This window comes from Myotis yumanensis, unplaced genomic scaffold, assembly GCF_028538775.1.
Source record: "Myotis yumanensis isolate MYYU_CA2020_CCGP unplaced genomic scaffold, mMyoYum1.0.hap1 SCAF_17, whole genome shotgun sequence".
In the NCBI taxonomy this organism is placed as follows: Eukaryota; Metazoa; Chordata; class Mammalia; order Chiroptera; family Vespertilionidae; genus Myotis; species Myotis yumanensis.
In genome coordinates this window covers 41,383,672-41,411,513 of record NW_027223768.1, presented here as the reverse complement: position 1 = coordinate 41,411,513, position 27,842 = coordinate 41,383,672, and the positions used below count along the sequence as shown (strand labels likewise).

Below are 27,842 nucleotides of genomic sequence, written 5' to 3'. Positions count from 1 at the left end.
GCGTCAGCATTGCTATGACAAAGAAAATTCTTGCCAACACTGCACTCATTGTTCTTTATTTTATTTTAATTTTTTAAAAATATGTTTTTATTTTATTTTAGAGAGAGAGAGGGAGAGAGAAACATTGATGAGAGAATCATTGATCAGTTGCCCCCTACTAGAGATGGAGCCCCAAACCCAGGCATGTACCCTAACCAGGAATCCAACCGGCGACCTCTCAGTGCCCAGGACACGCTCAACCAACTGAGCCACACCAGCCAGGGCCAAAACTACACTTATTTTTTAAAAGCATTTTGTTTTAGTGTCATACTTAACAGGTCAGCAAATTCCGGACGCTTGCCCGGCCTGAGAGGGTCCTGGTTTAAAGAGTGGCTCCTCCTGGGGAGTTTGTGTCGCTGTGGTTGTGTGAATTGTGTTGTGTTCAGCGAGAGAGTCTCGTGTTATACCGTTGCTGCTCTCGACTCTAACTTCAGACCTTTTCCTCAAGGTTGTGAAATCTTAGCTGGAGAATCCCCGCACCCACCTCTCCGGCTTCCCCTCCCCCTCACAATGGCCCCGTGTGGAGGAGGAAATGCTAACCTTCTCTTCTTCTCTCACACGCTCTAGGTATCAAACTGGTTTGGAAATAAGCGAATCCGGTACAAGAAGAACATAGGTAAATTTCAAGAGGAAGCCAATATTTATGCCGCCAAAACGGCTGTCACTGCCACGAATGTGTCAGCCCACGGAAGCCAGGCTAACTCACCCTCAACTCCCAACTCGGCTGGTTAGTTTCCTCTTTGATTTGGTGGGGCTGGGCTCCGTGTTTATACTTGCTTTTTCTGCATCGGGGTTTCCTTCAAACCTTCAGGTTTCTCGGTTTATGAATCTGCGTGTCCTTTGGTGTCAGTGCCCCTGAGGGGTTTCCCTTTCATTTCCAAAGAGTGATGTGTTCCGCTGTTTTCACGAAGGGCTTGCCTGGAGGTGAGCACAGGTGTGTCTGTTTACGGTAAATCGGTTGGTTTTGAGGAGGTGACGCCACGTTCCCCCTTCAGAGATGCCGGGAGGAAGCTCGATGGCTACGTGGGTACGTGGACATGGTCCCGGGTCCTAGCCCTGGGTCCGTTTCATGGAACTTGACACTTGTCCCTTTGCTGCATCACATACTGGCTGGGTCGCCTACGAGCACGGCTCCACGTGTGAACACTCACTCTTCCAGCCAACATCTCGGTGGGTGTTCGGTTCTGCAGTCAGACTGTAATATCTCTATACCTCTGGTAGTTGTTCTTCTTTGCCATTTTATTTTGTTGGGTTTCTGTATGTAAACTACAAAAGGAAATTGCCAGTCATTGATTCAGATGATTCAGGATTCAGTCTTCACGTTATGCTCAGTCCTGTGCTGTGTTCCTGGTTTTATGCACCAGAGTTTAGGCTCACAACTTATGTTTTGGGGTGTGCTGTCTCTCATCCAGTCTGCACTTCCCCCTGCGGAGAAAACATAGTCAGAATGCATAAACTGTAACCTTAGTGTTTGTGTGCTGTGGAGGATATGTTGGTGCTTTTTTCCTAAGGGAAAAACCAGAAATTTTCCTAATGAAATTAGTTTGACCTTAGATTATGGCAGTTTACCCCATGGCTGGGGTGCACATGTGAGAAAATCGATGCCTCCAATTTTAAAGAGTCGCACATTTAAATATGTGAGCTCTTAATATTGAAAACTAATGCCCAGCCTTTCTGGGGGCACATGGTATCTCTGACTCCAAAGCTTGCTTGTCCACTAAGGTCCCCCTCCCAGCTGTGGCGGTTGTTCTTGGAGACACGAGGCCCCTGGACGCACAGATCTATTGCCATAAGGTTCTCCACATCTCGGGGCTGTGCCCTTTCTTTAAATGGAACCCACTATGGAGGGGCCTGGGCTCTGCAGACTGGCGTGGGGAGGCGCAGCATCTGCCCAGCTGTTTCTCCCAGCACCCCAGGAGGGGGCGCGGAGCGTACGTGCTGTGGAGGTTCTGTGTGTTTCCTTCTCCCCATTGTTGTGTAAGACTGAGGATCGAGGCCAACAGGTTAAGAACCAGAGCTTCCTCCTGCCCCATTGGCCCGTGATGGAGCGTGTCAGACCCAGCGACCCGGTGGGCGTGCACCGCGAGCAGGCGGTTCTCGGCCTCTTTAAGAGAAGGACAGTTTGTCAGCAAAGCCCACTCCGCACTCCGCAAAGGTTATCATAACGCAAAGCAGAGGTGGAAACGGCTTTCCTCTCCCGTAGATCTGCCCCGCAGATGGCGGCGTGATGCATGGCGCGTCCTCGGACCGACGGGCCCTGCAGACTCCCCTCATCACTACTCCGTGACTGTTCCTCCTCCCTGAGGGAGGGAAGAGAGAGCAGGCAGCACGCACCCCTGCCTGGGTGGGAGGAGCCTCTGGCCTCTAGGAATGTCACTGATTACAGTTTCCTGAGAAGTGTTTCTGGTGGCTCCAACTTCATGTGACTATTCTGAGCACAAAGTGAATGATTTCGGGAAACCTGAGCCAAGCCCTCCAGTTGTTCTGAAGTCGTTGGAAATAACGTGTAGAGGAGCCCTGCGTGCGCTTTCTCTAAAGCAGAGAAAAGGGAATGTGCGGTGTGTGCAGCAGCGGGACTCCTAAAGGACACGCGTCAACAGGAGACACGGGCGGCTTGTCTGCGCTCTTGGGCTCTCTGCGCAGCCCACATCGCCCACAGGGCAAGGCAGAACGCGGACGTGGCCGAGCCGTCACAGGCTGTTTCTAATGCTGTGTCAGCTCTGCGATGAGTAAAGCATAAGTGACCGTGAAAGCAGACGGCAAGTTTAAACAAAAGGGAATCTGGAACTGTGTTTGGCTGAGTTGGAAGCCTCCTGCTCCGGAAGCCGGGATCGTTCTGGTCCCTGTCGAGGCGGGAGCGGTGTCGGAGGTTTGCTCGCTGTAAATCCGAGTTCCTCCTGCAAGGCGGCCGCCGGGCCAGCACGGCTCCCCGAGGCTCCCTCCAGAGCTGCTCTTCCTCCCGCTATGCAGCCGCTTCTGAGTATCCCTGTTGGCTGACAGATGCACGTCTGTTTCCTTAAGCATATTTCATAAAAATCACTTAAAACTGGGACCTGGGGCGGATTAGTGAGCACCTAGAGATTAGTGAGCATGCTTGGCAAATGTCATATTTTGTACCAGCAGAGTTGGCAAAATGGATGCAGCAAAGAGGAAGAATAAAAGGAAGAAAGAAAATGTAAAACAAAAACAGAATGCAAAAATGGGGGCCCATTGAAGTAGTAATTATAGCCCTGGGTCCAAAATTCTTCTGGGAAGACCTTGAGGGACAGTCCCCACGACTCATGGTTGATGAGATCACAGGAAGTGTTGATCTCGGATAAAGGGGGCCCTTTGGGGAGGGAGGATTGTCTTCTGGGAAGCTTGGAGGACGTTTTCGCGTCCAGGAGAGAAGAAATGGGCTGTGCTTTGCCAGTGTCCACGGTGGCAGCACCTACATTAGCATGGGATCCGGATCTGTGACCAGCGAGGCACGCCCAGGTGTCAGCCTTTCTGCTCAGCGGCAGGGATGTGCCAAGGGCAGCGGCAGGCCCCACGTGGCAGGCCGCCCTCCGGCCCCGTTCACTTAGTAGGAGCCCTGGTTCATGTTCGCATTCCTCCTGGAAATAGGAGGCCTCTGCTTTGGGGGTTGGTGGAGGATTGTCACATCAAAGCCTGGACCCTGGCTTCCTGAGAGAAGGCCACGAGCCCAGGGAGGGTGACTGGCAGGCCCAGGAACCCCCAGAATCCTTGTCATTTGTGTTCCAAGACCAAGTGGAAGACTCTGCCCAGCTGGTGGTTCTGTTGTGTCCTCGCTTCCTGTGTTCCTCCCCTTCACATCTCAGTGGAGAACAACACAGCCTCTCGGGATTGGGGCTCAGAACCTCCACCCACACCTGCCGTGGGGATCCCTAACCTTTCCCCTGAGCAGGAAGTAGAAGGGAGTTCGAATTGGGAGGAGGAGGAGACATGGAGAACAGAGAAGCCGGCAGAGACACTCAGCCTTCCTCGAGCCGCCCCTGGTGTGGGGCCTGACGGGGGGCCCCTCCTCTGTCTGCAAACAGAGGCCGACCTCCCCGCCGCTACTTCACACAGACGCAGTGGAGAGAACGCGCAGGGCTCCTCCCCACGCTGAGCTCCTCCGGGAGGACAGCACGTCTATCCTGTCACCGCGCTCAGCGGGGAGCTTGCGTCCCGGGGACACGCGGGACTGTCTGCAGGCACTTGGCGCTGCCCCCGTTTGGGAGGGTGGAGAGGCCAGGCACGTGGGTGATCATTCTGCCGTACAAGTCCGTAACACGTTCCCACCGGAAGACTGGGGCCAAGAGGGCAGCGGTGCCGGAGCCGGAAACCCCGTGCAGCATGGAGATTTCATCATTAGCATTCTCTTTTTTGGGTGATGAAGTCGATTGGTTTTCTTTTTCCTGCACAAATGTACGTGTCCTGAAGGCTCTAGACGTGCAGTCTCCGGGACCCCCGCACTCACACGTCTGCCTGCGCCAACGCGTGGCGCCCACGGGGACCCAAGCTCCCTCTCGGTCTCCTTCAGGCAGTGTAGCTCCATACGAGCCCCGAATGTCGGGGTGGCAGCTGGAACCCCGCCCCTCCCCAAGTCCAGTCTGAGCCTGTGGGCTGGCCAGCACGTGCGCAGCTGCTGGACTAATTGGTGGTGATGTTACTGCCGCCCACAGGTAAGGTCCCTGTGACTGACAAGCAGATGCTTCCATGGAATGGGAAGGCCACGGCACCGCGGAGCCGGCCGTGAGCTGTGCCCCTCCCGCTCCCTCCGGGCTCCCGCGCAGGAGGAAGGACCTGTCTTCGGTTGCTTAGATGGTGGTGTGACCGTCTGTCCCTGAGTGCAGTCGCCGCCTCCAGATACACATCAGGGTCGGGAGCCCTGGTTGTGTTACCCACGTGCAGGAGACAGCCCCGCACACGGGAGCCCGCAGTTACTGCTCCGAGCCCTTGCCCTGCGCCCGTCCTCTGTGTGTCTGTGATGCCCAGGCACAGTTACCATTACTCTGTGCTCGTATATTTCTGACATCGTGTGTTGATGGCGGCGTAACCTTGTAACTGGCACATCCCGGCCTTCGTGGTCAGGGATGCCACATTCCCTGGCGTTGGGTACGCCTTGGGGTTCTCCCGGTTCTCGGTGTGTGTGCCACCAGCCAGCATCTGGAGGGTAGTGTTCCTGCTATTTGACTGGGAAGGGTCGCACCCCTGCGCTCAGACTGCGCGCTCCTGGGAGCGCCGAGAGCCTATGAGCGACTCCAGTTGGTTCTCAGAGCAGCCGGTCCTGGGTGCTGATGGCATTGGCATGGGAGTGCATGTTGTCACACTTACGGGAAAGTGGCTTTCATTATTTCGCTTCTATTTCTGGGATTAAAAGGAAGATTCAAGAGGGAAATATCGAGGGCTTGGAGGCCTGGGAGTGACAGGTCACCGGGAGGCTGACTGGGGCCCTGGGCATCACCCCAGTTGGGAGCCAGAGCCGGAACCGCACAGACCTTGGGCCTTTGTTGCCTATTTTGCCTAAGACCCATCTTTTCTCATTTCTTTGGGACGAGCTACACAGAGAAATGTGCCAGGCGACACAGGGTGTGTGCAGAGCTGTGGCAAGGCCAGCGTTCTCCAGGCAGTGTCAGGGCGCCCACCCCCAAAGAAGGAACTTCCTGTTTCCCATCAGAAGGGAGCGAGCGCGAATCAGCTCATGCAGCAAAATAGCTGGGTCCTTGCGTGTTGAGGAGCGTCCCGAAGAGCCCAGAGAGACGCTCTTTCCATCTCGAGGCTGTCCCAGGCCGGTCGTGCTCAGCTCACCTTGCTTCCTCTCATGGCTCTTGAAGCGTGAGGCTAGGACAGCTAGTTAGCGTAGGAGGCACTGCTAGAAGGCCTCCTCCAGGAGAGAACCGGAGCCCCACCCGCGTGGCGGAGCCCTCCTGCGGGAGGCAGGTCGCTCCTGCAGAGCCAGGAAGGAGCCCGAGCTCAGGCAGGAATCCTTGTTGGGCGACTCCAGAGCGTCTGGCTGGAAAGGACAGAGTGGAAGGACCTGGCCCTGCGTCTCCTCTTCCAGGCTAACGTCATGACTTAACCACACCTTGCACGTCGGGCTTCCTTTCCTAATGCGCTGAGCTGCACGCTGCCTTCAGAGTAATCCTAAGCTTCCCACACCTGGTATTTAGGTTGTGAGGGTAGCTTTTCCCAGGGGAGCCGGGGTGGGGCCAGGATGGACCTCCAGGCAAACTCCAGGGAAAGGCTCCATCTCTGGGCAGATGCTTACTGCGCCCCTGCGGGCCCTGAGCTATTATTACTATTGTTATCAGCACTCCATACTCACGCATGCTCGCCCGTTCCTGGCCCATTAACCCTGCTTCCTCTTCCTCCATAGCGGCAGGTAGCAGGGGAGGGTAGCTCATTCTCACACGTTTTCCCCACCCCGGAGGCTTCTTGGGCTGTTTGCCACCCAGCAAGGAGCTTCACCTGCTTTCTAGAAATCAGCAATGTCAGTGGAGTCACACCTGGGTCCAGCCCGCGAGGGCACTGCTTCCCGCACCCCTCCCCGCGCTGCCCAGTGCAGGCAGGTGGGCTGACAGCCGCGCATTCGGACGCAGCTGCCCAGCTCGTGCGCTCCGGCGGGGGCGACCGTGGTGTGGACCAGCCCGCGTTTTCCCGCGTGCGGTCCCCTGGCTAACCCTAGACCCCAGGGGCGGGGAGAGAGGCCTTAGGCCTGGGACTGCCCCAGACCCACTAGATGAGCGGACAAGAATGTGCGGCCTCTCCCCCAGCTGGGAGCTGCTACGGGGCCCGGCCTGGGCGCCTGCCCACTGTGGCTCCGCCGCACGAGGACCCCTGCACCTCTGTCTGCTCTGTTCTCCATGCTACTAACCAGGCGTGGGAGGGGTTTGGGTGCAGTTTCGTTTGGGGGTTGCTTTGCATGTTGCTCTTCCTCTCGCTGTCAGTTGCGGGCGGAGCCTTTTCCTTTCTGTGATTCAGGTGCCTCATCCTTTCCTTTCCAGGTTCTTCCAGCTCTTTTAACATGTCAAACTCTGGAGATTTGTTCATGAGCGTGCAGTCACTCAATGGGGATTCTTACCAAGGGGCCCAGGTTGGAGCCAACGTGCAGTCACAGGTAGGGACCAGCCACTGTGCCGGCAGGGGGCACCTGGAGCCCAGAGCCCTCGGTCGTGTGGGCACTTCCTGGACGTGCTGGCACTTCCCGCTTCTGTCCAGAAAGAGGGACATGTAGAAACAAACCTTAGCAACAACCAAACCAAACCGAAACGGACAACCATTGTCGGGGGGAGTCTCGTCCACACTTGGTGAATGCATTTGGCTCTGGCTTGTCAGTCACACTGGGAAGGCGGGGCAGGAGCGAGGGGAGTCAGCCCTCTGTGCTCACTGCCCGGGTCGGAGGGGCTGCTCGGGCATCGGCTCGCTCTCCGGTCTCCCTCTCACGCCGGGTTTCCACTCGGTATCTGCCCGACACAGAGGTGAGTCCTGAGAGGCAGCCTTCCTGCGGGTCCAGGGACCCGTTCTGGTGCCAAGTCCAAGTCCATGCTGGGAAGCAAAAGTGAAGCGTGTGGTGTAGCCCAGGGCCCCTGGCAGCTCACCCTCCCATCCCTGATGGGTGAGGGGCGGTGGGGGGCTCTGGGTCAGGACGGCCCAGACTTTACCAGCCACGCCCACCCGTGTCATCAGCACGTGGCCAGGAAGCACAGCGCGCCCAGAATAGACCACGGGCGGGCGCTCCAGCCCTCACTCAGGAAGTGCCTGGGTCACGTGTGAGGAGATACGGTCACACCTTGGCCAGGTCGCAGCGCTGGCCATCATGTGTCCTCAGACAGATGCGTGCCAGCCACACCTGCTCTCGGGCGGTGGCTGGCCGGGTGCCCTCTATGGGACTCCAGCCGGGGAGAAGCTGCACGGAGATGTGGGGGGCAGTCCTCCCTCTCCCGTGGTGCCCCCCCCCCCCCCCCCCCCGCCTCATGCAGCTTCCTGGAAGCTCAGTGGGGCCCCCTTTCTGTTACCGTATTCCTGTCGCCTCACGGAGCTTGAGGGGAGACTGGGTTGTTGGCTTAGAGAGGAGCCAGCCTCCTCCTCCTGGACCCCCGGAGGAGCGTCTCCGAGCGATGGTGCGGGCCTGGCGTGCCGAGCGGTAGTGCCCTGACTAACCTCCTCTCTCGTTCCTCCCGCAGGTGGATACCCTTCGCCATGTTATCAGCCAGACAGGAGGATACAGTGACGGACTGGCGGCCAGTCAGATGTACAGTCCCCAGGGCATCAGTGTAAGGACACAAACTCCTCCGTTCTCTCCCTGCCAATTATTTCACAGCTACTGGGCTCACAGTGACACTTAGTGGGACTCAGCTGAGCTTAGTTTCTCGTGTCTTTATCGGTGTCGCCGTCGGCAGCATTCTGACCACAAAACAGAGGCGCTGGGGTGGGGTCAAGCGGGCCCCTGGCGTCCGGGGCTGCCAGACACAATCAGCGTTGGCAGGCACCTGCGGCCATATGCCTCCTCTGCGGGGAGAGCTGAACAGGTGACCGACGACAGGGTGGGAAGGTTGCCGAGGCCACCTGGGAACGGGAGCAAAGCTGGTAGCCGGTGTCCATCGCATCAGGTGTGTGGTCTGAAAGAGAACCCTGTCTCCGACCCGTTGGAGGCCGATTAAAAAGCCATCAACAGAGAGGCGCGGTTGGCAGAGGCACGGGAGGGTGCTGAGTCTCATCCACTGGCCCTTGGGTCCCCGCGGCTCCCGACCAGCATGAAAATCCATAGCGACAAGCTGTGTCGCACAGAGTGAAATCGATCAGACAGACACAAGGAGAGCCGAGTGTAGATTTGGGACAGCAATCCAACTCGATTCCTCAGATCAGCCGTCCGCTCCCTCACAGCGGTGACAGCAAGCTGGGACAGCTGAGGGTCCTGGGCCTGGAGCCCCGAGGCGGGGGCCCCGCTGGCCGAGCCTGTGCTGGGCGGGTGGGGATGGTCTCTGTTGTTTCGTTGGGATGATTAGACTAAACTGGGGAAGGAAGGAAGGAAGGGAGGGAGGGAGGGAGGAAGGGAGGGAAGGAGGGAGGGAGGGAGGGAAAGAGGCATGACAGGTCATCCTCGCTGTACTGACTGGGGTGTCTCGTCTGCCATGGAGGTGACGGGGCCCTCCGCTCCGTGGTGGCCAGTGGCATGGACTGCGGACCAGGGAACCCCAGCTGCTCCGTCAGAGGAGGCCTGGGTGCGAGGGCGAGGAGTCAGCCGGGACAAGAGGAGAGCGGAAGCACGTGCTGGCTCGGACGTTCTGTCCCGAGAGTCTGGGCTCACCACCAATGATCCACTAGAGCAGTGGTTCCCAACCTTCCTAATGCCGAGACCCTTTAATACAGTTCCTCATGTTGTGGTGACCCCCAACCATAAAATTATTTTCGTTGCTACTTCATAACTGTAATTTTGCTACTGTTATGAATCGTAATGTAAATATCTGATATGCAGGATGTATTTTCATTGTTACAAATTGAACATAATTAAAGCATAGTGATCAATCACAAAAACAATATGTAATTATATATGTTTTCCGATGGTCTTAGGCGACCCCTGTGAAAGGGTCGTTCGACCCCCAAAGCGTCGCGACCCACAGGTTGAGAACCGCTGCACTAGAGGGTCGGGGCCGCTGGGGGCAGCCCAGAGGCAGCAGCCACGCCAACGGGATGGGCCGTCTCGGTCTGAGTTCAAAGCGGGCAGGGAGTCAGAGCTGACCCTCGTGGGCTCTGGGCAGTCGAAGACCCTCGTCCTCTGGTGCTCATGCGAATTGCTATTCCCGTAAGACCTGGTGAGTCGCCAGTGCCCCCCCAGAAACCACCCATCCGTGGGGAGAAGTGTGGGCTCGGAAATGGGTTCCAGATGAGCTAAGTGCTGGGGTGGCGGGGGGGCTCCAGGCCATATGCATTCACCCACTTCCTGACACAGGGTTTTCCAGAAAGAGCTTTGCTCTGTGTGATGGGGATGAGAGTGTGGCGCGCTCACAAAGGAGCCGAGGCGTCTGCGTGCCGGGGCAGGAAACGGCGGGCAGCCGCGTTGGCATCTTTCCTAAGCGGGGAGCACGGGCTCGGACGTCACCCTGTGGGCTGGGCACCGTGTCTGGAGTGTCGTAACCGAACATGTGCAGACAATCACGTCTGATTGCACAAGCCGCGCAGACACGGCTTCAAAACGCAGCTTGAAAGAGCCTCCCGTTCGCTCCCTGTGAACTTGTTTATTTTGTTCCTGGTTTAATGTGCGGTGGATGAATCAAAGGCTGGCCCGACAGGGTGTTCCCTCCATGTCAGTTTTAAATTGTGCCACCTGCCGAGACCAAGCTTGTGAGGGTGAGATGACTTTTTAGTGGTGGGATGAGCTGGGATGTGTATGTGTCCGTGTGTGTGCATGTATTGTGTGTGTGTGAGTGTGTCCTTGTGTGTGTGTGTCCTTGTGTGTGTGCCCTTTGTGTGTGAGTGTATCCTTGTGTGTGAGTGTGTCCTTGTGTGTGTGTGTCCTTGTGTGTGTGCCCTTTGTGTGTGAGTGTATCCTTGTGTGTGTGTGTGTCCTTGTGTGTGTGAGTGTGTCCTCGTGTGTGTGCCCTTTGTGTGTGTGTGTGTGTCCTTGTGTGTGTGAGTGTGTCCTCGTGTGTGTGCCCTTTGTGTGTGACTGTGTCCTTGTGTGTCTGTGTTGTGTGTGTATTGTGTGTGTGTTTGTGGTGTGTGTGTGCGTGTGTTGGGTGTGTCCTTGTGTGTGTGCATGTGTGTGTGCATGTGTTGTGCATGTGTCCTTGTGTTGTTCTTGTGTGCATTGTATGTATGTGTCCTCATGTGTGTGTTTTGTGTGTGTTGTGTGAATATCTGTGTTGTGTGTGTTGTGTGTCCTTGTGTGTGTGTGTTGTGTGTGTTGTGTGCATGCATGTGTTGTGCATGTGTTGTGTGAGTGTGTACACTGTGTGTGTGCACATGTTGTGTGTGTTCATGTGGTGGGTATGTGTGTGTGCACGCAGCATGGGGCTGTGGCTGCCAGGAGAAGGAAGGGAGACAGAGAGGGAGGGAGACCAGAAGAGACAGGACAGGAATGAAAGGTTCCAGCCAAGAAATGCAATAAACGCCCGCAGCCCGGCGGCGCTGGAGCCCAGCTGGGCCCTGGCCGTGTTTCATCCGAGCAGGACGCTTTCTGGGCAGCCTCCTCGCTCCCCTGGCGCTTCGCAGCTCCCATGTGTTACAGCCAGTGTCCGTGTAAATCCGTGAAGCCACACCACCTGCCCTGAGTGAGACTGAGGGGCAAGGGGGCCCAGGGGCGGCCCGAGACCTCCATCTGGAGTCAGGGGTCGGCCCGCATGTGTGTCCAGGGAGGCGTGGAGCCTCCTCTAGAAGATGGGTGGTGGTTGCACCCTGATGCCTCCAGGGCTGCCGGAGGGAAGAGACTGTGGGTGGGAGAGGCCCTGGCCGGGCGTCCCGGTCCCCTGGGGTGCCGTCGGCAGCGTTACAGGGATAACGTGCTCATTGGCCTCTTTCTCCTCGTGGGCAAGGGTGTTCACAGGGGGTGTTCCCCGCGAGGCGGTGACGGTGTCACTGGCTGTCCTGAGGGGGAGGTGTGCTTCCAGGGATAGAGCTACCCCGGGCCCCTCGTTAGCACTGACGGGACCTGACACCTGGCCTGCTTTGTGCCCACGACAAGGGCGACCGAGCTGGGTGGGGGTGGCGGGGAGTCACGGGCGAGACTCCAGGCGCCTGCCGCTCACACCGCCCTCTCCATCCCGTCACCGCGAGGTTAGAAATAGAGCGTTATCTGGACGGCTGTGTATTTCCTAGTCGCTGTCCGGGCCTCTCGCTTCTTTCTCCCGCGGGTCCCTGAACGCTGGCCTTCCCTGCCCGGGACCTCGGCGCCTCTCCATTGCCGCCTCCGTGCGTTCAGCCTGAGACCCACCACGGCCCCCACACCTGGCCCAGTGGCCTTGGGTGCCGGTCGGTGTGGCCAGCTCACCACTCAGGATTTCACGACCAGAGGCTTTTCCATTCAGCTGTGAAGTATCTAGTAATGATTTTTATTTTAAATGTTTACTAATCCACAATACTCTCTTTTTAATTTTAAAAGGTTCTTCAGTCTTGTTTTTTGTAAAAGGTTTCTAAGCTTTTTGGCCAATGCATGCTCTCTGGGAATAAGATTCAAATCTGCATTAACCGTGGGAAGGGGATGGTGACGCTGTGAGGCCCTCCCTTGAGCCTCCGGCTCCGCCTGTCCCAGAGCACCGCCTGTGGGCTCCCACCGGGTAGCCACTCGGCGGCCTTTCTGACGGGGTGGTTCCGTCCTGTCTGCCAGGTCCGGGACTAGAACTGCCCCTGGGACAGGATCGCGTCAGTTTTGCCGCTCAAGTCGGTCCTGCCTTCTGCTCTATAAAGAAATCGTTCGCAACCTCCAAAGGGCAGCTCGTTCCCGGGGTCGCTCCGTTCCTCTACACTCAGGAAACAGTAAGCGAATAGACTAGATTTAATGCGGGGCCGTCAGCACTGATTTCCGAAGAGGCCTCTCGCCTCCTCAGAAGGAGGGCCTGGTTCTCCCGTAAGCTCGACTTTGGATGAAATAATGGACCTCTTTCTTAGGAAAAGTCAAGCGTAGTTTTTAAACTCTACTTATCTCTGGCTTGATTTGAATTGGGGACGATTCTTTTCCACATTCCTGAATATTAATATTTAGATCTCTACACACTGTCCATCTGAGAGAATAAGCAGAAGGCAGGACCGACCTGCATCTGGGACAAGTACCAGAGGAGGAAGGAAGTGAAGAGACGCCTGCTCCTCCGCATGCTCCTGAGCGCCTGGCTGCAGCACCTGGAACGTGGAGGCCTCAGCCCCACAAGCCCGAGGCAGCAGCCGGCAGGTGGGAGGTGCCTAGTGCAGGCCCTGCGCCTCCCCCAGGAAGGACCACATCACCCAGGAGTCAAGGTCATATTATTTTGAAAGCACCTGGGGAGTGGCCCTTGTAAGAGGACTTATATCTGATCCCTGTCAACTGAAAATGCATGTGTTCATTACAAGCAGGCGCTGGCACTGCCTTTCCTCATAGATTTTGCAAGTGGCAGCACCACAAGCCCCTTTCCCTGGCACGTGAGGTCTGAAGGTCCTGCCACGGGTGGGAACTCTGGTCACTGCTGTCCCACACGCGCCGTTCGCCACATGAGGCTGGTGGGCACCTGAGACGTGGCGAGTGTGGCCAAGACAATGAATTTCCATTTGTACCTAAAGTGAATGAGTTGATGTACAAATCAGCTTCATGGGGCTGGTGGCTGCCGTGTTGGGCAGAGCGGTTCCAGTGCCCCGACAGTCCTTTAGTGGCCACCAACGGCAGAGCAATGGTGTCAGGGAGCTGGCCACCGCGTGGGAACAGCGCCATCCTCACACAGAACATAGAAAACCCACTGCTTTCTGCTTAAGTATGTGTTTCCTCATAAAAACCTAACTCTTTATTAAAAATTAACTGTGTACAAGAGGTTAGCTCAGATTAGCATATAATGTGCTCTAAACACTGAAATAATATGGAGGGAGGATTTAAGATATCTATAATAATAAAAGCATAATATGCTAATTAGACCGGATGTCCTTCTGCATGACCTTCCAGATTAAGTCGCAGCGGGTGAGGGCTGAAAGTGTGGTGGGAGGGGGCTGAGGCAGAGGTGGCCACCGCGGTGGCGGGGGCCAAACCCCTGGCACGAATTCGTGCATTGGTCCTCCAGGAAATATATAAATGCCTACATCTGTTACTAGCAATGGTCAGCTCAGTCAGCCACTAATTCATCGAACCCAATAACTTCTCAAGCCTAAGCTGGGCCCAGTGGTCAGGTGCAGCAGGGCCGACCTTAGGTCCAGTGTCTCCGTGAGAGACTTGGCAGGTCATTACCACAGGTGGCAAGACTGTTCCAGGAATCTAGGTGCCAAATAGCAGCACAGGTTACCTTTTTTAAAACTCTGGGACCGCCCTGGCCTGCGGGGCATGGTTAGAGCATTGACTGTGCGTTGAGGGGTTGCAGATTCAATTCATGGTCAAGGGCATATACCTGGGTTACAGCCTCCATCCCCGGCCCCACTTGGGGTGCGTACAGAAGGCAACCAATCGATGTGTCTCTCTCACATGATGTTTCCCTCTCTCTTCCCCCTTTTTCTCTCTCCCCCTCCCTCCCTTCCACTCTCTCTAAAAAATCAATGGATTCGGGTGAGGATTAACCAAATACAACAACAACAAAAATTCGGGGGATGGCCAAGTGGGAGAAGAGTCCAGTTTTGCCTATTTAATAGACTAGACCCGTGGTTGGCAAACCATGTCTTGCGAGCCACATGCGGCTTTTTGGCCCCTTCAGTGTGGCTCTTCCACAAAATACCACGTGTGGGCGCGCATGTACAGTGCAATTGAAACTTCGTGGCCCATGCGCAGAAGTCGGTATTTTGTGGAAGAGCCACACTGAAGGGGCCAAAGAGCTGCATGTGGCTTGTGAGCCGTGGTTTGCCGAGCCTCAGTTTGCCGACCACTGGACTAGACAGTATTGGAGAGGCTCTGGAGGCAGCAGGCGCTCCGAGCCTCCAGGAGGCTGAGCAGGGCCAGTCGCAGCCGGGCCAGGACTGCCATCCTGCCGCCCCCTTGTCAGCTCTCTTCACTGAGTGAGAGCGTTACTGCTGCAGACTGCAAAGATAATACATGTGAACCAGAGTTAGACAAAGAAATAGAAAATAGAAAAGTAATGGCAAATTAAATTTGAAAGAGCTAGGAAATAAGAAAAATAGAGAAGTAGGAAGAAATAATATACGATTAAACTACAAGCCGGTGGAGGATGAAGATGGCAGGAGAAGGATAGCACGCCCGGACATGGCGAGAGGAAGTGCACAAATACTACGGAGAACGATACAAACAGAAAAGCAGCGCGGGCGCGTGGTAAACCCCGGCCTCGGAGAACGTACTGGCAGAGATTATACAACAGACCGAGCAGCAATAAACAGCAAGTGCCGTAAAGCAGGAAATTAAAGAACAATTAAAAATATGGATAGAAAATTAACAGGCTCAAACGACGTTTAATAATTGCATTAATAACTAACACTTACTGACTTGGTCCCCTGTGCTAGGCAGTTTATACGCATTAACTTATGTAATTCAAGTTTAATAACACAATTAGGTCGGTTTTAAAATGTAAACAAGAAAGTTAGGAGGCATCAGAACGATAACAACAAGATGGAAGCTCGTGAGACAGACCTGCAGACGTGGTCTCCCGCCCCGTGTGCTGTGGGCCAGCCCCGAGGACCCGCAGGACCTTCCTGTCTGGACACTGTGCAGAAGCGCCTGGCGGTTCTCCCGCCTGTTGGGAGCGCTCCGTTCCTGGAGGCCATTCCCAGCAGTTACAGTGTTCCAGCCAGAGAATTCCTGTCCAGTGCCTCGGGCAGGGGCAGTCCCGCCACAGCCCTGCTCACTCAGCACCTCCCAGGTCCTGCAGACCACGCCTGCGTAGGGTTCCCGGATTCTTGCTCTTACTTCCTCTCCAAGCCCTAGTTCTGATGACAAGCGTCCTGGTTTTGTAACCAGGCCTGATACATAGTAGGTGCTTAATGCATACTTTTTGAAAGGAGTCTACTCTAACCTTTGTCAAGAGGTCTTCCTTCTCCTCCCGCCTTCCCGCCCTCCCTCCCTCCCCTCTCCCTTCCTTCCTAACCAGCAGGCAGGCTGTGGCTGACTTGTGGCTGAATTGTCTGCCTGCCTCCAAAGGCTTATTTTTCATTTTTGTTATTTGGGGAGTCTTTCCCACAAAAGAATGATTTTTTCTTCCCTTTTTTTTTCGTTTTTCACAGACTGATACCCATATTTGAACCCCACCTTATCTAAACCTTGTACCCTCTAACCCTAGCCAACTCCCACCAGAAACCTGTGGGTGTGTATTCAGGGACCGGAGCAGTGGTGTCTTCTTCCTTCTCTTCCTCACTCTTTTTCTGGGACAGGTGCTGTCGCAGTGGCCGTGAGCTTGGTCCACAGCCATTCCTTCACTCGCTCATTTGTTCAGCGGGAATTTGCTTGGACTTGTAGTAACCATTGGACGTGAGGGCAGGGACATAAAAGATCTACTGCCTATCCCCAGGCAACTCCCATCTCCGTTAAGCTAAGGGCTATGTGGAGCGGTTTCCTTTACACTTTAAAGGGACAACAACCATTTAACTCTTCCAGGCCCCTGTATGCTGGAGAGAGCTGGGAATCCCTTGCTGACTCCCATGCTGGGCGGGTCCGGCAGCTGCTCTCCCGGAACTGAGGCAGCAGGGACTGGTCCTCGCCCACAGCTCTGGGGTTGCCAGGGCATCTCAGACACACCGAGACCTACATTAGCTGCGGACTCTCCTTCACATGCTTTGTTTAAATGTTACAGGCTAACATGTGATGTGGAACATCTGGGGTGTGCAGGAATCACACGGAAGGAAAGGACTGCTAACTCTTTTCTCAGCAGCCTCCGTGTGTGTGATGCATGTGGAAACGTGATCATATAAAAAATGTCATTTTGTAACCTACTTATTTTACTAAAAATACATTACGAGTGTTTTTCATAACATTAAACATGTCAAACATAACTTTAGTAACTACATAAGGAACCTGTTATAGGGAATGCCCCTAGTTTATTTAATCAGTCTCTACTGCGGACACTGAAGCTGCTTTCTTTTTACAATTTTAATAATTCTGTGGCAAACATCATAGTTAAGGGAATTAGGTGCATGCTTTCTGTTACTCCTTGGATACATTTCTGAAAATGGAGTCGACGGAGCAAAGGGCAGAAGATGTCTAACCCTTTTCTCCTGGAAACATCTATGCATTTGTTCTTCCCACCAGCAGCTCATGGTCTTCCCCAGTTCGCCACAAGCTCAATGACAATGACTTAGCCGTGTTTCGGATTTGTCAATTATCTATCTATATAAAAGGCTAATATGCTAAGTGCCCGTCCAAGTAATGACATCACATAGCAACGCCCGGCTTCCTCTCCCTAGCGACTAGCCTCCTTGCAGTTTCTTCAGCCCAGGAACATGACTTGCTTTATAGCTGGGTGGAAACATTTTACACTTCAACCTAATGTCTGTGAAGCATTTTTCCGTGCCTCATCTCATTTGATCCTCACAGAAGTCCTGGAGTAGGTAGATAGGAGACTCAGTGGAATCCTATTTTCTTTTCATTAGCTGGAAAACAGAGATTTAGAAAGCTTAGAAACTTGACCTGACTGAAAAGAAGTAAGAAATGGTGGACCTTGACAATGACTTCAGGTTTTCTCACTGCATAGAATATAGTCAAACACTGCTGCAGTTAAATATTTTATCCTTTGTTCTCCCTGCATGATCTACAATAATAATCTGCTTCGTGTTGATATTTATGTAATCTGCCGTGTTGCTGACAATTACCTGAAAGAGAAGTTGGGGTGCTTCACTGGGCTGGGAAAAGTTTAACTACATCAGAAAGCAGGTCCAATTAAGCAAGTTTACTCTAATCTATAAAAGGCTACGTTGACTCGTCCATGCATGATACATATAAAGCTCTCGCTGGCGCCAATCACACAGGTATGTTTCGATCTGTCATTGTCGATTGTGAATTTGGTTGACACTTCTATTATAGAGAAAGAGCAAATAGCGATACTAAAATATTTCTTCTAATTAATTTCCTTTCAATGTGCACGAATTTGTGCACCAAGCCACTAGTTAAATTATAAAAGGGTGTCTCACTTTCACTTGACTTTAATTTGTTTCTTTTTGATTACTCGTGAATTTCTTCATGTTTATTAGCCTTGTAAATGTATTCTTGAAATGTCCACCTTTTTCTCAGTGACTTCCCGAACTCTTCTGCAGTGTGATGTCCCACCACTGCACTGAGGGCGTGTGGAAAGTGGAGAAAACTCTGCTTCTAGATGGCAGGACGCCCGTGGAGGAGGCCTCCCCACCCCGTGTGCCATTCTGTTTATTTCAGTGGAAAGTTCTTCGGCAGGAAAGCCGTTGTTATCCTAGAAAACTAAAGGCAGATCTGTTAGTGGTACTGTTATTGATCTTAAAAAGATAAGAACCAAGCTGCAGTGGGAATATAGAATACCTTCTCTCTCCGTCTAGTCATTGCCCTGGCTAATCCGGACCCGCCACAGCCACACTGCTGGGGTATTTCTGGGACAATATAAAAGGGAAAAAGCTAAAATTTAAAAAGGCAGTCCACGTTCCATGAGGACAAGAATCCCAGCCTAACGAGGGTCCCGCATCAAGGATGTGAGTGGGAAGGCCGCGTGCGTTCACAGTCTGGATGCGGCGGTCTTCAAGCCTTTCTCTCGCATCACCTGTAAACAGTTCTGAGCGAGACGCCTCCCTGAATGAAGAAGGCAGCAGGGAGGCTGTGCCCCCTGCACCCCCCTCCTTACCCCCCACGCTCTGCCGGCCGCAACCCTGCAAGCTCTCAGCGCCATTTGAGCGCATTAAGCAGCCAGCTCTCTGGTGACATAGCAATTAGGGGTCTGAAATAGATTTGGTGCGTCACGGAGGATAAGGGCTTTGAAAGTTTCTGTTGTGATTACAGCTTGTACCTCCCACAAATAATAGGCTTCAAAATAAGTGGCTGCCACCGCGGCCTTTGTGGCTTTGTCTCAGTGATGGCATGTAAGTTGCTATTACTGTCCTGGCTGTACTTGAATATGCCAGTCTCTGGGCGTGGAGTTGGCTCCGTGTCTCTCCGCGGCATGTCACTGTGGGTCTGGTTATCTGGGGTGATGGCTGTGTGGACGGCAGACGAGTGAGAGGGGCTTCAGCTTCTGTGTGATGGTCAGTGGCCTTGAGGTGTCCACCCCGAGTGATGTGTGTGCTCCGTGGAGACCCCATCACGTGGAAGTATGTGTGTAGCCTCCATGTGCACCGTGAGTAAAGGATATCTTTCAACAAAGCAAAGCAAAATCAGAGGTTATAAGAATAAAACGAAGAACTTAGGGCTGTAGAGAGTCAGCCCATCAGATCACTTATACTGAGAGTAAAACAAATGCCCTTTGCTTGAATTACCCGGAGTTGGCTATGAGTAAACATAATAGTCTCTTACAGCTTTCTTCCCGCAGCGTGTGTGTGTGTCCGCGCGCGCACGCTCATTCCTGGGGTGCTGATGTTCTGAATGTGTGTCCAGTCTATGAGAATACATGCATGTGTGTTCTGCACACTGTGCCGATGTGTGTAAGGGGACATGTTTGGGGGTTTGCAGGTCTGAGTGCGGAAGGTGTCTATTCAGATAGAAATAGTTTTCTGTCCTAAGACACCTCTATTTAGCCAGACAAACTGAGCGTTTTTTTTCTCTCTCTCTCTCTCTGAAAAGATAATTAAACAATTCGTAAGTTTTAACTTCCTGTGTATACATCAAACCTACGGAGTCTGCAGGATGTGGAAACGTTCTGCTTAACAGTCACATTTGCACTTTTAATAGAATTAAGAAAGCACCTGACCCTAAAGCTGGGAACTGTACCCACGTGAGGGGACGGCCTCGACCAGCCCCTCCCGTGTCCCACGTGCCTGACATGGCGGCATGAATGCTGGGTGTTAGCCACAGGTGAAATAGAAAACAATGACGCTAAGAAGGTGCCAGGGTAGATCTCGATCCCAGAGCCCACTGACAGGTGCCCTCCAGTTGGATGGCACTAGGTGCTGGCAGGATGGTGCTGGTGGACGCATTGGCAGGTAGGGTTGTGTCTGGATTGTGACAGGGCACCCATAGATGGCAGTTAGAGTGTGTGGCACAGAAGGCTGAAGAAGTGACTTGTAACAAAAGAGTTCACATGTTACCAATGGACAGAGGGCAAGTTGACCGTCTTACTGTACAGTCTCGGCCAGGACCCCGCAGTGCGGTGTAAGAGAAGCCGAACTGACCAGCAGTGTGGTCCTGCGCAGGGTGGCATGTCAGGAAGTAAACCTGGGCGTATATGTCTCAGTACAGGCTGTCAAGGCTCTCGCGGGTATTTCCTGGGTGTACATGGCCAAGTACAGGCAGCCAGGCTCTCTCAGCTGTTTCCTGGGTGTACATGGCCAAGTACAGGCGGCCAGGCTCTCTCAGCTGTTTCTTGGGCCTACATGGCCAAGTACAGGCAGCCAGGCTCTCTCAGCTGTTTCCTGGGCCTACATGGCCAAGTACAGGCAGCCAGGCTCTCTCAGCTGTTTCCTGGGCTTACGTGGCCAAGTACAGGCAGCCAGGCTCTCTCAGCTGTTTCCTGGGCTTACGTGGCCAAGTACAGGCGGCCAGGCTCTCTCAGCTATTCCTGGGCTTACATGGCCAAGTACAGGCGGCCAGGCTCTCTCAGCTGTTTCCTGGGTGTACATGGCCAAGTACAGGCAGCCAGACTCTCTCAGCTGTTTGCTGGGCCTACATGGCCAAGTACAGGCAGCCAGGCTCTCTCAGCTGTTTGCTGGGCCTACATGACCAAGTACAGGCAGCCAGGCTCTCTCAGCTGTTCCTGGGCTTACATGGCTTGGTATTATGGTCATGGAGGTCACCCACCTGAGACCATATATCTCTCCACAGCCAGTGCTACTACATGTTCCCTCACATCTTCGCTTGACCCTCTCGGACATTGTCTAACATCTGTGAGGTGCAGGCACTGGTAGGCAGCGTGGAATCGGCCAGGAGCCCCGCAGTGGTGCTCATGGTCTGGCGGGCGAGGACATGCCCGTGGCAGCACCAGTGCCTTGTGATGTGACAGAGGACAAGGCTGCCCCCAGGAGACCATGCTAGGGGCACATGGGACACGTGCGCACCCTCAAGGTGGAGACAGCAGGTGTGGGTGGTGGGGACTGGGTGAGCGGCCCTCTGCTATGGGAACTCCTGAGTGGCGGGAGGGGGTGTTGAAGCATGAACCACGAGCATTGAGCAGGGCAGGAAGCGCAGGCCTGCGGGGGACACAGACCCTCAACTCAAAGCCACTGAAGGTGGAGGAGGGGTGGGGAGGAGGTCAGAGCTGCATTTTTAAAGGTCGCAGCTCTTTAAAAAAGGTGGGTCTGCAGTGGCTAGGCTGAGATTTCCCAGGGAGCATCCTGGCAACTCAGAGCAGCTCTCGGAAAGCTCCCTGTAAAATGTTGAGAAAGCACCTGCCGGGAACCTGGTTGCTCCAGCTGCTTCGGTGGGAGACGGTGGCTCTGGCCGTGCCTGCCCTGGTGAGCGTGTGGGTGCCCGTGCGGGTCATGGGGGCGGGGCCTCTGTGTCTGTGTTTCCCTTCCTGGCCTCCCACCAGCGCCGGGGACAGCCCTGAACTCTCCCCCCTCCCCTGCCACGCCCGAGACTGGGCTGCTGGCATCTGCCTGTGTGCAGGCCGAGCTCCTCGCGGTGCTGACATCAGCCGCTTTGTGGCACCTCAGCGCGTTCTGGGCTGCAAATGAGAGTTTCTCAGTGCCAGGCTCACTTGGCTGTCACATCCGGTGATGAATTCTCTGCATCAACCCTGTGCTACTAAGGGGAGTTCAGAGGAAGGAGGGGAGGAAGGGCGGGCCTCAGCCCAGCGTCACTGCTCTGGGTCACAGTCAGCTGCATGGATGCTCAGGACCCAGGCAGGCGGCCCCTGGGCCAGCTCAGGGCAGGTGCAGGGAGAGGGGATCAGGGCAGGTGCAGGGAGAGGGGATCAGGGCAGGTGCAGGGAGAGAGGATCAGGGCAGGTGCAGGGAGAGAGGGGATCAGGGCAGGTGCAGAGAGGGGATCAGGGCAGGTGCAGGGAGAGAGGATCAGGGCAGGTGCAGGGATTGGGGATCAGGGCAGGTGCAGGGAGAGGGGACCAGGGCAGGTGCAGGGAGAGAGGATCAGGGCAGGTGCAGGGAGAGGGGATCAGGGCAGGTGCAGGGAGAGGGGATCAGGGCAGGTGCAGGGAGAGAGGGGATCAGGGCAGGTGCAGAGAGAGGGGACCAGGGCAGGTGCAGGGAGAGGGGATCAGGGCAGGTGCAGGGAGAGAGGGGATCAGGGCAGGTGCAGGGAGAGGGGATCAGGGCAGGTGCAGGGAGAGGGGATCAGGGCAGGTGCAGGGAGAGAGGGGATCAGGGCAGGTGCAGAGAGAGGGGACCAGGGCAGGTGCAGGGAGAGGGGATCAGGGCAGGTGCAGAGAGAGGGGATCAGGGCAGGTGCAGGGAGAGAGGGGATCAGGGCAGGTGCAGGGAAAGCCTATTTTTTCTGGTCTAGAAAACGTGTCCAGATCTGCTCTTTTGCGATGGGTGGAGACCTCCCCTCATGCTTCGGGGAAGAGCTGCCCCCCCCAATGCCATAGTCACCCCTGACCCTGACCCCAGATATCCCAGGAGCGTCAGGCCTGGTCCGGGCCTCCGTCGCGTGTTCGGAGCAGAGGGCCGTTATCTGGGAGGGAAGGAGATTAGTGCCTTTCACACACACGCTGCGTGGCTCACACAGTCCGTGGGCGATCAGGGGTGGAGTCACGAAGTCGCAGCCGCAGCACGTCCGGCCGGGCTATCCGAGCGCCGGGTCCTTGTAGGGGTGCTCACTGACGCAGGTCCTGTCGGAGCCGTGTTGCTGTTTGGATGCTCTGGACTGAGCCTTAGGAAAAGAATGTACAAATGGAGGCCAAGCGTCGACACCCGGCTCACCGCCTCGAGACATCTTCCCACAGGCCAGGCCGAGGCGCTGGCTGAGCGCCCTCTTCTCCCCGGTCGCCCTCTGTACTCTTCGAGGTGCCTCCTCAAGACGGGGTTCGCCTCCCTGGAACCTTCCTCGCAGCCAGGCTGTGCATTGCTGGGTCCTGCCTTGAGTCATAGTTCCCCCAGGTGTGGTCAGTGCCTGCTGAGGACAGGAACGGCCCCCAGCCATTCACATGTGCCGGAGGCGCCTGGGACCCGGGGCTTGGGGAACTCGGAGCTGGAAGGGCCCTTCGGAGGCAGTTGGGCAGCCTTTTTGTTTTTCTCAAGGGGGACTCGGGGCCAAAGAGGTGGGAGTGCCCGGCCAGAGTCAGCACCGGGACTCGGGCCCCTGGACCTGCAGGGCAGGTGGTCTCACCTGACGGAGGTGCGGGACTCGGTATCACAGGCACAGGGAGGCCCCAGCCACTGAGGGGGCGGGGGAGCGACCACAAGGACAGCCTGCTGACCAGTGCCCCCTGGCAGGCCCTGAGCCGCCTTCTCACGGCTCCTCCTTGTCATCATCATCATGTGCTCCCACTGCCCTCACAGCCTGACTTCTCTCCTTCTTCCCTTCTAGGCTAATGGAGGTTGGCAAGATGCGACTACCCCCTCATCAGTGACGTCCCCTACAGAAGGCCCTGGCAGCGTTCACTCCGACACCTCCAACTGACCTCCCCGCACGCGCATCCCGGCTGACCCTGCGCCCGGCGGGCGGGGCCGGAGGGAGGGTCTCCCACGCTGAAGCGGTCAGACCGGAGGCGCAGCCATCAGCAGCCACCATGAGCTCCTCCCGCTCCTCCCGGGAGGCCCTCCGGCCAATCTGGACACTTCTTTATACTCTGTCCCTTTTTCTGGGTAGAAGCCAGCCTTCCCTGCCAGCAGCATCAGCCTGGTGCCCTCACCGCCCCTGCCCCTGCCCTCCACTCCCTGGGCCCCTGCCCGCTACATGTCACTGAAGGATATTTTCAACAATTAGAGGAATTTAAAGAGGGAAAAAATGCAAAGAAAACAATAAAAGCGTTTGTATGTGTTCACGCTGGTGGTATGAGGAGCCACGTTACCTCATCGAGCCCCGTGCCAGGCAGCCCTGTCTCCCATCACTCACTACCTCTCACAGGAACCGCCCCGCTGCCCTGCTCCTCGGCCTCCCCCGCCCGCTGCCTCCCAGCCCGGCTTCCCTGGGTCCTGCCATAGCCGGGCTCCCAAAGGCGCTATGTCCTGGGTTCAGCTCCACCAGGTAGATGCCAGGCAGGAAGTCAGCGACAGGAGAGGGCGCGGCCTGGGAGGCAGCGTCCAGGCTTCTCGTTGTCCTTGGACAGCTCCTGGCAGAGGCAGACTTGGGGGGCCAGACGCTGTGGAGCCAGGTGTGGGTCAGCGTGGTACCAGGTGCGTCACAGAGGGGGATCGTTCTCTCCTGAACCCTCCCCTCACATGCACGTGCACACATACCTGTAGGCACATGCACAGGCTCTCACATGCACAGGCTCTCACATGCACCGCCCCACGATCAGCCACATGTCTCATACAGATGCCTACATTAGTAACAGTGCCATGCGCCTTGTGAGCCCATGAGAGAGATTCTGTGAAGGACACAGACAAGCAGCCCGCGGCATACAGGACCGGCGGCCCCAGCACACACACACACACACACACATATGCCAGAACCACCCCACAGGGCAGGCCAGCTCCCAGGGTCCCTCCCTGCTGGCTCTGCCCGAGCCTCAGGCGCGGGCACGCGGGCCGTGGAGCGCTCTGTTCTGTCTTTGTCTGGGCGCTAGGGACCTGCCATGAACTGTTCAGTTCTGTGCACCGCGTCTAGGTCTGGAGGACGCAGTGGCGTGAGAGCTCGGCGCGGTACCTGTTCGCTGGCTTGTCTGAGGACCTGCGAGTGGCGGAGGCGGGAGGTCACGGTCTCAGCGAACTCCTCAGGTGACAGTCGCGCTGTGGGCCTGTCCAGGGAGACGTGCAGGGAAGCTGTCGTCTGTCGAGTGGGCAGTGCTCAGCTCTCTCAGGGCCTCGTCCCGGATCTGTGACGCGCAGACGGTTCTGGCCGGGCTTGCGAGACAGGACGCGGGGGCCCTTCTCCCCTAGCTGCAGGGTGAGGGCGGGAGCAGCGTCTCTGAGAGAAACTGGCTGAGGTCAGGCGGCAGCGGATATCCTGGTCTAACGTCTGGTCACATCGGCCCTCCGTCACCGTGATGGCAAAGGCAGGTCATGGCTGTTGCTTGTTTGGTTGCTTTGGTCTGTTTGGCTCCTTAGAAGAGAGATAACCTCCCACATGGAAACATCGGCCCTGGTTCTCTCAGTTTGTGCTTGAATCTAATGCTGGCCTTGCCAGTGCCCAGGCCCGGCTGCTGCAGGGTGTCCGGGGTGTGGCCCTGAGGGCGGCTCCGCGTGGTGCACTAATGGGCAGAAACTGCTCCCGAGCGTGTTGGAGGGCGTGCATGTTGGAAGGGAGAACGGGGAGATGTTAGGATCATGCTGATGAGGAGCGTGAGGAAGCCACGCCGGGCCGCTGTGCACCCTGAGCCGTCACCGGTCGGGCTCCACACAGGGTGCCGAGGGCACCGCGTCTCCATCCAGCCGAGGAGACCCGTCTCTGGCAGGGATACGCGGACGCAGGCACAGGGATACCTCGAGGACACCTGACCTTGGGCGCAGGGTTCTCCTGCAGCCACAGGAAGCCCGGTTTGGGCTGAAGGGTTTCCATTTCGGGTCAGTGGGAAGATGGGAGCAGAGTGCGGTGCCCGCCCTGCGGCAGCTGCACTCGCTGTCACCGCCACCACGCAGCCCTCTTTGCACCTTTACCTTTCTCCCTCCACGGCCACGCCCACATCCACTTGGCGCCCGGAGGTCTCTCAAGTTAAGCAAACCCTGAGAGCACAGTCAGCCAGCGGGCGGGGTGGACAGAGGGCCTGTGGGGGGCATTGCCCTGGAGCTCCTGCCCCTCAGGCCCACCCACCCGTGTGCCCAGGACTCCGCTTCCCAGGGACAGGGGAGCGGGCAGTGTCCTGGCCGGGGTGTCCCCTGGGGTTTGCCCACCTGTAACTGCTCATCGCCCCCCTTGCCATCCCTCGCTCTTGGGTGGGGTGGACCCCCGCACACGCTTCTGCCCGGTGGCACCTTCGTGACATGGTTTTATTTGGCTGCTGGTTGCCTTTTCTCTCACTTACCCTCCCCCCTTCCCTTCTGAGTTTTATTTTTCTGCCCAGAAAAAACCTGACTTCGATACCAAAAAAAGATAAAACTACAGAAACTCAAATTTAAAGAAAACTTTTTAAAAAAATACTCAACAATCCTCTCAGCTTTATTAACATTTTCCATTGTTTCTTGCGACTCGTGTCTTGTTCTTTGTAGTACTGATGACGAACATTTGATAATGAATGTTCTTGTATATTCAGATAAAGGGAAAAAAACCAAAAAAGCGGTCTGGATTTAATAGTGTTTATAATAAAAATTTTAAAAATGACCCTCACAGCACGAAAAGCAGGACGGGGTCGCCTCCGTGCCCACACCCTCATCTCCACGTCTGTTTTCACACGGAACGACCCGCATTGGCCATGCTCCCCATTTCTCTTTTATTTTCTTGCATTTGTGAATTAGTTCAAGAATGCTAGACAAGTGTCGAGTTGTGCACACCCATTTCCTGTTCCACGATGTTTAAAAGTGACCGTAATTCATTTTGTAAACTAAAAAAAGAAAAAAAGAAAAAAAAAGTTGGGATAGTGAGCATCATAGAGGTACAACCTAACACATTATTATGTTTCTTAACTTTGAGACCCAGAAATGAATTCTTTTTTCCCCCTTTATTCCTGCTCTTGAAAATATAACAAAAAGAATGATGTTTTGCTTTGTGTTATTTTGGTTTGTTTATAGGGGTGCTTTTTTTCATTGTCAGGAGTATGATCTTGCTGTTTTCTTCCTTACACATGTACCAAGGCGGTGTGAAAAGATGGCAGCCGGACAGAGGCTGTTTCTTGCTGCTTCAGTTTTGTCCCAGAACTGAGCTGACCTCACAGAGATCAGGCCCATGTGGACGTCACGCCCTGCGCCGGGAGTGAGTGCGCACCCGCAGTGCGCACCCGCAGGCGAGGCTGGGTGGCCAGGGTGCCTCCCCGGCCGAGGGGACTTTCCTTGCAGAGACTCCCGGGCGGCTGGGGTGGCACCGGGGTGGGCTGGGGGTCCTGGCTTTGGACAGGGTCCCGGATGTGATTCTCACGCAGCTTTTCGGCCGCCGTGCAGCACACAGTGAGACTGGCTGGGCTCGGATGCTTTTTTAGTTCCAGGAGAAAAGAAGGCGGTATTATCAGGAAGGAACTCTCTTTTAAACTCTGTCATTTAACAAATGACCGCGAGTTCCGAAAGCAGCCAGCACCCGGGTGAGGAGAGTGGAGAATCAGAGCCGGGCAGCGGCACTTCCTGACGGTCTCTACCCGAACCGCCGGCCGCTGGCTCTGTCACAGCCGAACGGCCGCGCGCTTTTCACATCGCCTTGATGGTTCACTCCCTTGTGCGAAGCTTTCTGGAATCTTATTTTTTATAACCTTTTTTTTTGCCTTTTGTTAAAATAAATGAAACATTCAATGTGTTCCCCCTTTTCTCGCTTCCTCCTTCCCTTCCCTTTGGCGCTTCCAGTTATTTTGAAGTGTTTCCCTCGGCTGTTGGTTTATCTCTGCTTCCTACCCTGCTCTTATATTCAGAGTGTAACCCTGCGAAGCTCTGCCCTGTTTGGTTTGAAAGTTGAGCTTTTCTGCTTCTGTGAGCACTGGCTTCGTTCCTTTGATCCGACGGAAGCTCTGTGTTCTCGATGATACTAACACGGTGTAGATTTTACAGTCTCCTAATTTGTACTGGTAATGCATATTCCAAATAAATAGTTTCTTTTGTTGCAAAAAATACACTTGTGTGTGGTGTAAGTGTTCTCTTTCATGCTGTCACTTTTCATCCCCCAGCGGAGGGCCGGGCCTGTTCGGACTGTGGTCTGTCACCCTAATCATCTTACAGTCTAGTACATGGTCCTGGGGCGGATGACTCGGCCACAGACCTCACCCAGGAAGGGAAGGATTTTTTATCCTCACCTGAGGATGATCTTTATTGATTTGAGAGAGAGAGAAAGGGAAACATCATGAAACATCGATCAGCTGCCTCCTGCATGCCCCCTACTGGGGATCGAGCCCGAAACCTAGGCATGTGCCCGA

General features: G+C 55.2%; 1 protein-coding gene across 2 annotated transcripts in view; it reads left to right on the top strand.

Moving 5' to 3' along the window:
- PBX1 (PBX homeobox 1) overlaps positions 1–27,540 on the top strand; it is a 209,893-nt gene extending 182,353 nt beyond the window's left edge. Inside the window, exons 7-10 of one of the 2 annotated variants that reach the window (XM_070397493.1) lie at positions 607–766; positions 7,029–7,141; positions 8,208–8,297; positions 23,222–27,540. In XM_070397493.1, coding sequence (XP_070253594.1) covers positions 607–766; positions 7,029–7,141; positions 8,208–8,297; positions 23,222–23,314 — 456 coding nt within the window. In that variant the 3' untranslated portion in view covers positions 23,315–27,540. The remainder of the gene's footprint in view (positions 1–606; positions 767–7,028; positions 7,142–8,207; positions 8,298–23,221) is intronic. The other variant, XM_070397494.1, reaches the window with a different exon arrangement.
- The last annotated feature ends 302 nt before the right edge of the window (positions 27,541–27,842 follow it).